The following is a 10,072-nucleotide window of genomic DNA, read 5'->3' as shown; positions in this document are numbered from 1 at the left end:
AGGAGCCGCCCTGCAGTTCCCTCACAGTTCGGCCGCCACGCCGCCCTCAGCGCCTTGGCCGCAGCCCGCCGAGCTTTTCGCTGGCTCCTCCCTGGCTCCCGTCTCTTTTCTCGCTTTCGTTTTTCCCTTCGCTGTGGAGGTGGTTCGTTATCCTGGCGGTATTCGCCCTGGGGGTCCGTCTCACCTTTCTGGCTCTGCCAGCGATTTGCTCAAGTGTTTACGTGGCCGAAAGCCGTATAGCGTGCCGCATGCCCCGAAAAGCTAAGGAAAGAAGTTGTTCTGGAAGTACTTTAATGTTTGCTGGCCGCATTGCGTAATGGCGCTGGGTGCCGCTGTCCCGTAAACCTCTGCTTCAGCCTTTCTCGAGTTCCTCTTCAGCCCCACTGCCACCGACGACGTGATGTAGGCCGATATCGGGCACCCTACCGGAACCGTGAGCTGCTTGAGGGCTGCCGAGAGTTTGAGGTTAACAACCTCTCCCGTGCAGCGGGAGAGGGCAGTGTTGGTCCAGCAGGACAGTCTTCTGTTAGTGTTTCCAGGTTTTCTCCTCAAGCGTAAGGGGAATATCCGAATTTACCCTGTGAAAGAGCCTGTGCAGCAGACAGGTTTATCTTGGGAGCAAACGTGAGCTTGCCCACACTTAAAAGCCGAGTTCGTGGTACCGGAGTAATTTTTTTTTTTAGTGAAGAGCAGGCATCTGCTGGTGGGGAGAGCTGGGGAGCTTGCTGTTACCCTGTTTAAAGGCCCTAAGAGAGCCTTTCACCGCACGAGTAGCGTTGGGAGAACATCTGACACCCAGCCGCTGATTCTGAAGTTAACGGCTCGTTCTTGAAACCTTTTGCTGTGATAAAAACGTCCCTTGATCCTTTACTCTTGCAAATCTGTTCCTCCCCCATGCTTGTCTGGGAAAGCTGTTTTGAAAGTAAGCTAAAAGTCCTAGTGCACCTCCTATTAGCTGACTGCACTGACTGTCCTGTCTCCAGAGATGTACTATGCTAATTTTTCTATGTACCAGTGAGGAATTTACAAAAGTGAATGTTGTTCATTCGTCAGAAGTGAGTGCTGTGCATGCTGTGGTCGTTCTTCAGATGTATACCCAGAATAATAAATGACTTTTTTTTTTTTTTATCCTGAAACCTGTTATCCAGAAACTGTCATATAGCTCTTGAAGTGGTTTAAGTGCTGTATTTCTGAAGGGAACAGGAAACGGTCACATACCTCACTGATGCAAACTGACAAAGGTCTTTTCATATCTTTTTACGTTTCTTGAAAGTGAAGAAACAGCATCCGTGTTTCTAGCCTGATCCTACCATAACCAAGAGAAAGGCTAGGTGGATTCAGGCTTAATTCAAATTATCAGAATACTGAAGTTAGCTAATGCATTTGTAGCTGTTATCTTGAGATGTAAATTACCATGCTGATTGCCAAAGATCTGTGAATAGCAGTGTTTCCTTCACTAGGGAGCAGAGTGGAGAAAAGTGAAAGGTCATCCAAAGGTGGCTGGAGTAGGTGGATATGATGTGAAATATGCTGGAGAGTATGCAGCATAAGGAGTTGTGGGTTGTATGTGGGTTTTCTGAGTATGATGGCTGTATGAGTAAGTCTTAATTAAAACTAATGCAATAAAACTGTAGCTCAGGAGAAGATCTTATTTGATCCAGACAGTAGATGTGTTGTCATTGTGGTTTTAAGGCAAAAATGTTTGACTGAGATTGACGTAAAAAAGCAACTGAACTGGTTAGGTTGCTGGCTTCTGCTGTGATCAAACCACAAATAGATATTTTTTTTTTTTTCCCCTGCTCTCCTCTATATGCATTTGTATTTGAAGTCCTCTAGGTTTTTGTCTTTATTTCCCATACTTTGGTTGCTTTCTACTGTAGAGTTGTTTATAGCTGGCTGTATTACCTAAAGGAAAAATGTAATCAAAAGGAACAAAGCTCTTACCATCTGAGGTTTCATTGAATTTCTGCAAAATTGGTGGATTTTGGTAACTTCACTGGAGTAGTATTTTCTCTATTATCTGAGATTACTATAGTTAGAGGTTGCATGAAGCATAATCTTGGTGTACATGTGGGGTCTGGTTTTGGAGTATCAGTAGTGTCTGGAGCAATGTGTATTTGTGTCTTGTCAAATGCATTCTGAAGTTGAAGCTTTCAGTTGCAGTTAGTTCAGTGAGAAGGATTGTGCCTTAACTTGGAAGATGTACATATGGAAGGGTACAGATCTAAGAGTTGTTTCTGTGGGTGAAGTTGCTCTTTTGATGGTGGTAATTTTGTCCTAATCAATACTTTTTTTTTTCTCCCAGGCCTTTGTGAAAGCCTTTCTGACTGCAGTTCGTGTATTGGTAATGACACAAATGTAACAGGCTGCAAGTGGATCACATGTGATGAAGGTAAGGAGGACTACACAGTGCAGATCCTTACTATGCCGTGCAGAACCTTAAACCCGACTAGACCTACTTCATTTATACTAATGTTCATCACACAAATATACTGTTCTGTCTGATAACCTAATGGAGCATTAGCTCATAAGTTTTATCTGTTGTTAAATGTTTCTTAGTTCTTATGTGGAGACAGCTGAATATATTCAAAATAATCCCAGATATTTAAGTCTGTGCTTTTGATAAGCTAGTGTTTCCCAGACAGTTCAGGATGTTTTTGGAACAAACTAGTCACTTGTGTTTGCTATTAAGGAGTCATGAGTAGATTCTGGCATGTCAGCACATCCCTGTGCTCCAGTCCCTTTTGAGGTTTTGTCATAAACCTGGTCACAACCGCTATTCCTGAACTGAAGTACAATAAGGGAGAGGAGTCCATTAAATAAGATTAGTTGAGAGTAGTGTTCCTAAAACTAAAAATTGCAACCCACTGAAGGGAACGTGACAGAGCCAAAGACGCATTAGCTGGTCTCATTCAGAGCTTTGTTTTTCTCATTGTAGGATAGTTGGATGTAAATACATTTAAGTGACCTCTGGTATGCAGTCCTGGAGGAGATGAAGTTGCTGTTGACAAAGTCATACAAAGACTCCATAAGTAGTCATCAGGTGGATTATTTGTACTTACGTGAGGTGGAAACAGAAGAGAGAATTCCTTTACTGCTATAGTGATTTTGTAGCACTTGGTTGTAGATGACCAAGAAAAGTTACATATAAAGGCTAAGATGCTTTGGAACTAATGAAAAGAATTTTGGTTGTAACTTGTCCAGTACAGGAGTGTCCTTGAGGAAGCTCTTTTGCTGAATTCTGCATGTATTGTCTGACCAACAGGCACAAGCTACAAACAACCAAGAGATTTGTGTAACTTGTTTGAGGGAGAGGTTGAAATCTGAGTCAAGGTGTGTAGGCAGAGAATAAGAAACAGATGCCTTCAACGATTTCAAGGTCAATCATCTGTTTGAAAAGCTGGAACTGAGTTTTGCTTGCATATAGGAATTCCTTAAGACAATAAGATATTTTTTTATGATGCTATCATAGAGACACAAAATGTTTAACTTGAAAAATGCCACAAATAGAAACTGTGTGTAATTTTATAGTGTATGAAGAAAAAATAGCAAGCTATACTGTTATTGCAAAGTGGTGCATAACAATGTTTAAGTATTGCCTAAATGTTGATTTGGGTGGTAGACTAACTGTAGTAAAAGAAAACACTAAAACTTTTGTAATTTCCAGTTATTGATATATTGAAGTCCTGCATATTGCTATGGCTTTAATGTTATCCTGGCTAGAAGATGGTGTTTAGTTTGTCCTATGAATGGTTTACTAGTATTTAGGAACAATGTCTCAAATGCTTTAAAGTTCTGTTGCTGTAAATATTCTCGTCTCTTTTCTGACAGAAGAGATGTGTGTAAATGAAACAGAAGTAGATGGGAAACATAGCAACTGTACAACTGAAGAACAGTGTTCTTGTAAGTATTTAGATATTCAGCTTTCGTATTGTTTAATGTGAAGCAATTGCACTTAAAACTCCTTCATCTGTTGACCTTTGTTAATATGCCTTCTACAATTTACATAAGCATGTACAAGTATGTAAATAAGCCCTTTGCTTCCAGCTTAAACCTATGATAAGTGATATTAAAATACACAATTTTGTTGTGCATTCAGTTAGCTGCTTACTGTTGCTGACTGAAGAAGCCTGACATAGTGTACTAGACACGTGTGTCTAGCTACTGCCTTGGTTTCTTAGATTAAAATGGGTGACATTTCTTATTAGATACAGCATATCCTAAGGAACTTGTCAGCATCCTCAAGACAGTAAGCTGTCCCATTCAATAAAAAAAGATTCTCCTGCTAAGTCCATTGCTTCATCTGAGATGCAGTAAATAGGAAAAACTTAGGAACCTTCCAGTTTTAATTGTTAACTAGCACAGCTCTTCATGCAGTCCTGAAGTGCAAGATCTGAGTTGTAGAACTGTGTAAGGTAAATCGTTTATGCTTGGAACGTGCTCAGTTGCATATCTACTTCAGTCTTTAATTTATGCTTGCTGTGCAAAGCAGATTTGATGAGTAACATAGATTAAATCTTGAATTTCACTTTTGTGGAAGCCCCCTAGCTTTAGTTTGCCTGAAAGCTGACTTTAAAATAGGATTTTCTGGTTTTAAGATCTAAAGCAGCAAATGAAAATACTTAATACTCTTGTCTAGATGAGTTCAGCAGTCCTGCTAAAGAGGCTGGCTCACAGCAACAGAGATGAAACTTCCATGCTGCAATGGGCTATCTTGTGGTGGTGGCAGCCAGTCAGAAATAATTCTGCTTGACTTGGACTTCTGTGTTGTTTCTAAAATTGTAACAATCGCCTCTTAATCAGGAGTGTTAAAAGTACCATTTTCAGTACTTTCCAAAGACAGTGGTGTGCTGTTACAATGCCTTGTTTTATATGTAAGAGTAGAATTACTACAATCTGTTCCTGTTAAGCTTGTAGTGACATTATCAAGTTGTGTTTTAGCTTCTGCATATTCAAGGAAACTTAATTGTTGCTTTCAGTAGAAGGTCTCTGTTGGTGTGAGAGGAACCTGTATACCTTATCAGCTCTTACAGTGTCATGGTTCAGCAAGTGCTACATTCGGGAACTGACATGGAAAGACCTTAATGTGGACCTAAACTGACTTGATGCAAGTGGGACTTGAGAGAATGTAGATTCTGATATATCCAGCCTCTCTCTGTAGAAACAGCTGGCTCTGGTTTCCCACCATGCTGAATTGTTTCAAGATGTAAATAACCACATTTAAAGGACCATGAGCATTAAAGGCTTCTGGACATAATGGTATTTCAGCAGGGGTATGATTAAGCAACACTTTATATTAGCTGTCCACATGTGATTGACTCAGTTAATAGAGTAAGTTGCAGAAGGCTTCACAGTTATTGGTTTGGTTTTGTGTTGTGGGTTTTTTTTTTTTATTTTTTTTATAGCACATGCTGAAGCTGAGAGCACCTACAACCAGCAGTAGCTCTCAGAGCAGAAAGCTCTAAAGTTTCAAATAGTTGAGGATGTCTCTGATTTCTAGTTCAACTTGATAGATTCAGTTTTAGTTGCAGTGAGTTTGGGGAGCAGTACCAAATACCGAGCTTCCTATTGTGTAAAGCGTGCGCAGTTAATGCTTGTACGATATGACTCTCCTCCCTTCTGTTTGCTTTGAGGAGTCTTGAGTTGAACACTAGCTTGATTGGGCTGCCTGTGACAAGGTTTTTCATTTATTCACTCATGCAACTTTTGCTGTTAGTATGGTGAATTCAACATTCAACTGTTCTGCAATTTCAATCCAAAACTACAGTCGAACTTGGTGCTATATGAATTCCCTAAAACTTAGCCTGCTGCTGTTTTGTGTTTGGTTTTGTGTTGGGTTTGGGTTTTTTTGTTTGTTTGTTTTTTTGTTTTGTTACATTAAAGAGATTGATGGTATTTAACTTCTTTTTTTTTTTCTTTCATAGCTTCTGGACTTGTTCTTTATGGTGTTACTACACCGCCTTCCAATGCTACTACGTCGCCTTCCAATGCTACTACGTCGCCTTCCAATGCTACTACGTCGCCTTCCAATGCTACTACGTCGCCTTCCAATGCTACTACGTCACCTTCCAATGCTACTACGGAGTCTTCCAATACTACCACAGCCAGTTCTACTACCACAGCTCATACTACTATAGGTAATATAGTACCACTGAACATAGGGGGGAGGTCAGAGACGCAGTGTTCTGGCTTGATAAAGGAAGAGCTTTTAGGAGACAGTCTAGCTACAGGTGTTTGCTTACTCCAATTATGCCATTCACAGTTAGTGTTTTGGGGGTGGGGAGAAAGAAGTTTTGCTATCCTTTAAGTGTTTATCTCCTGTCTAGTGATATTACATTAAGTACTTTCTTAGTACAGTAAGTACTAACTGATTCTAAGGGCTGTTTAATGAAAGTCCTTTGCCTTAATGCAGATTCTCAGTTGTCTTGAAGCAACTGTCTTGATTCTTGTTCAAATACCAGCATTTATGTTAGTGCTTGAAAGAAAAGTGGGTTTGTCTGAACAAAGAATCACTGATCTGTGGAGAACCTTGAAATATTTGGCTAACAATGGTATGCAAGTTTTTAAACAAAAAAAAAAAGTCCTTATTGCAGAAACTTGGCTTAATGCCATGCAGCTGAACATCTAAATTGTGTGGGGTACAGTCTGAGGTCAAAGCTTATCCTTGTTTAAGCAAAACAAGATAAATCACTTAGGTGAGACTTTTCAGTGCTTGCAAACTTTGCTCTTGAAGCTCATGTTATGTACATACTGTCTTCTCTCAAACAGCTAACATCACCAATGTAACCACACATGCTCCTTTATCGACAACTGCCATAACTTCAGCCACCACAACAACCAGTATTCCAGGTAACTGCTACTACTAGCATAGTTAAAGCATAAAATAGTTAGAAATTAGTGTCGCTTTAAAAGAATTATCTTGATAGACTTACCAAGTGACAACATTAAAGTAGTATTGGTATATCTCCTGTTGTCACTTCTAACTTAATGGCACATCTAATTTTGTTAAGGTGATGTGTGTGTGTAGCGAGGTAATACCCTGAGAAACAGAGCTAGTTGGTGAGATATTAAAAGTCAGAAACATGTTGGTGAAACAAAATCAGCTGGCCACTTTTAATAGTGTGGCTGGAATTTGCTTGTTAACTCACTTATCTTTTGGAGGTGGTATTTCATTATTCACTTGCAGCATAATAATGGGATACATATTTCAAAAAAAAAAAAAAGATAATTGGGCTACAGTGATAGGAATAAGATGAAGTATTTTATCTCTGCATCAGTCCTGAATAAGCTTTTTCATGAAAAGCTGTCGTGAAGTAAAGCTCTTTAAAACTATCTGTCAGCAGATGGCTGTTACTTCCAGATTCATGTCTGTTGTGGCTTCAGCTTACTTCTTTAACTCTTGGGGTAAAGTACAGTAGATGGAAGATAATAATTTAACTTGAATTTAAGCAAAAAACACTGGAGCAAACAGCAGAGATTGGAAAATGTGTTTTGAATGTGAGCTTATCAATAATAAACTTCTATGTAAAGGAGGAAGGCTTTGGCTTTTTGAAGTACAAATAGTCCAGCTGGGACTTGCTCAGTATTGAAGTCCAGAGCAGTTTGGCTATAAATAGCTCTAGCCTTGTACAAAGAGTATTTAATCAGAATTTCGGTATCACTGATCTAAATGCAGCTGCTGACATGTCGTTACTTTTGATTATTTTTTGTTTTCTTATTGGTGTTTGGATGTTTTGAGTAGTCTTAATACAAGGAAGCCAATACTAAAATCTTTAAAACTCTATTGTGGTGTTTAACAGGTACAAATGCTACTGTGACGCCTGCACCTTCTTCACGCAAATCTACGTTTGATGCTGCGAGTTTCATAGGTGGAATTGTCCTTGTTCTGGGTCTGCAGGCTGTTGTTTTCTTTCTGTACAAATTCTGCAAGTCAAAAGACCGAAACTATCACACACTTTAGGACATGCCACTTTATAATGGACTAGTAGCCCAACACGTGTAGTTCACTGAACCAAAATATTTTCTGTTGCTCATTGAAGACAGCGGTTCGTAATATCCTTTAAATCTCTAAAAGAAGACTTTAAAAGAATATTTTTGCAACATTATACTTGGCAAGAGGTGATATCAATCTCTTCAACAGGATTACTTGCAATATGCTGCATGGGTTCTAATGGCTGTCTTATTTTCCTTTAGTGGCTGCTGCTGTGGGACTTTTTTTTGATATGCCAAATGTAGACGTTCAGAGATTCTTATTCAGTGGCAACACTGTCTTGAGTAGACAATCTCATGATGACTTATTGTGAAGGCTAATTTAATCAACATTTGATACAGTATCCCTTCAGTTTTATCAAGATGTGAATTATTGGTGACTGACTTCAGGGAGTGAAATAGCGTTTATACTAGCTTGTGGCTTTAATAGTGTACTGCTAGAAAGATGAACAAAATTGTAGGAATAGCTAATGTCTTAACAGAATAACATAGCCCATAAATTTTTTTACACAAGAATAAAGGTTGCCTGATAAAATACTGCATTCCAAACAGAAAACCTATCCCCTTTCCAATTAATGTTGAGGATGGAGAGGGGATGTAGGGATAATCCTTTTAAAGGGGAAATGAAGATTAGTGCCTTAAAAGACTAAAAATCAGTAGGCTGCAAAAGCGTCCCACCTGTCTCAAAGATAAATAAAACTATTAAGTACTAGCTTTGTATAGGGGAATGGAATACATGTGACTACAGCATTCTGGTTGAAAGTCTTTTCACACTAAATAACTGTCCCTTATTGACCTTGTTTGAGGGTGAGGGAGCATGGTACAGTAATGTTCAGCTACAAACAAAAGCTTTAAATTGTTTATCTTTTGTTCTGGCCTACAAAGACCAACCATAAAACTAGTGATAAAATTCAGTTCACTCCCTGTATAAAAAGGCAACAACTTACATTTATACTTGAAATACTGGTGTTTGGGAAATCCTGAGGTTTTTCTTATTCAAATGGTTCTTAAACTCGCTGGGATTAATTGCAGGGGATGGTGGGGTGGTTTGTGTTGGTTTTTTTTTTTTCTTTTTTCACCCTCCTGTATGCTTGCTGAATGAGCAATTAAGGGTAGTTCAGAGGATCTGCTCATTTGATCCTAGTCGGGATTGCTGTAGTTCTGGGACTGCCAGGGCTACATCTTTTTTTTTTTCTTTCCCCTGTCCCCTTCCTGGCATCAGGTTTGTGTTACCCTGCAGTGAACTGGTTAAGGAAATCTATTTGGCCAAATAGTTTGCTCTTTTTCCTTGGCTTGATCAGCCATGTGATCTGAGTATCAAAGGTACGCATCATCTCCAATGTAGATTGACTTGAGCACCTGTGAAAATAAACCCACAGGAAAAATGGAAGTAAGGATAAAATCAAGTGGTGGATGTAGCACATAATACATAGCTTTTGATGATATCCCTTGATCATCAAATTCGGGATAATCTGTAGTACTGTCTTACTAGCTCTGACTTGACTGGAATTTGGCACCTGATACAAAATGATAGTATTAATGCAGATAATTGTCATGGCAGTGGAACTTAAGTATGAAGCAAATGAAGTGCACTTCAGTTGGAAACTTCAAGTGCACAGTGTTGGTTTCTTGTGTTCTAGTTTGAATGGCATCGTTTCCATTGTACTGCATAGAAAAATCAAATTGCTACAAAATTCAGAAGTTACTCACCAGTACTGTATCTTTGAGTTCATTAGCTTTTGGTTTTCTAAATAGAACTAAGACAATCAGCTCAGGTTTATTAAAGATAGCAGAGTGAGCAGCCAGTTTCCAGCAACAGTATGTGTGTGGGTTAGATGGTATATCCTTGGCCTTATTGTGAAATCACTTAATCTGTCCTTTTCCTATCTGGGAACTATTTTATTACATGTATTTGTTCAGAAAGATATCCATGAGCTTGTGTTCTGTGCTTTGAAGTGAGCAAAACATTCTGCTAAAGTGTGAAAGACTTCTCCTTCAGCTCAGCAAAGCAAACTGTATGCCTAGTATAACATTTTTTTGGCCTCAAAGGGCTATCTTTTGGGAAACTGGCAGAAAAGTGCTA

The 10,072-nt window shown here is 39.1% G+C and overlaps 1 protein-coding gene across 1 annotated transcript in view; it reads left to right on the top strand.

Annotated features, from left to right (window-relative positions):
• CD164 (CD164 molecule, sialomucin) overlaps window positions 1-8,473 on the top strand; it is a 9,355-nt gene extending 882 nt beyond the window's left edge. The window contains exons 2-9 of the mRNA XM_009893873.1: window positions 3-234; window positions 379-554; window positions 1,881-1,918; window positions 2,306-2,392; window positions 3,832-3,898; window positions 6,004-6,137; window positions 6,769-6,849; window positions 7,800-8,473. Coding sequence (XP_009892175.1) covers window positions 3-234; window positions 379-554; window positions 1,881-1,918; window positions 2,306-2,392; window positions 3,832-3,898; window positions 6,004-6,137; window positions 6,769-6,849; window positions 7,800-7,960 — 976 coding nt within the window. The 3' untranslated portion in view covers window positions 7,961-8,473. The remainder of the gene's footprint in view (window positions 1-2; window positions 235-378; window positions 555-1,880; window positions 1,919-2,305; window positions 2,393-3,831; window positions 3,899-6,003; window positions 6,138-6,768; window positions 6,850-7,799) is intronic.
• The last annotated feature ends 1,599 nt before the right edge of the window (window positions 8,474-10,072 follow it).

This window comes from Charadrius vociferus, unplaced genomic scaffold (assembly GCF_000708025.1).
Source record: "Charadrius vociferus isolate BGI_N301 unplaced genomic scaffold, ASM70802v2 scaffold129, whole genome shotgun sequence".
In the NCBI taxonomy this organism is placed as follows: domain Eukaryota; kingdom Metazoa; phylum Chordata; class Aves; order Charadriiformes; family Charadriidae; genus Charadrius; species Charadrius vociferus.
Note: the sequence above shows the minus strand (reverse complement) of the source record. Positions and strands in the feature narration are given on the sequence as shown.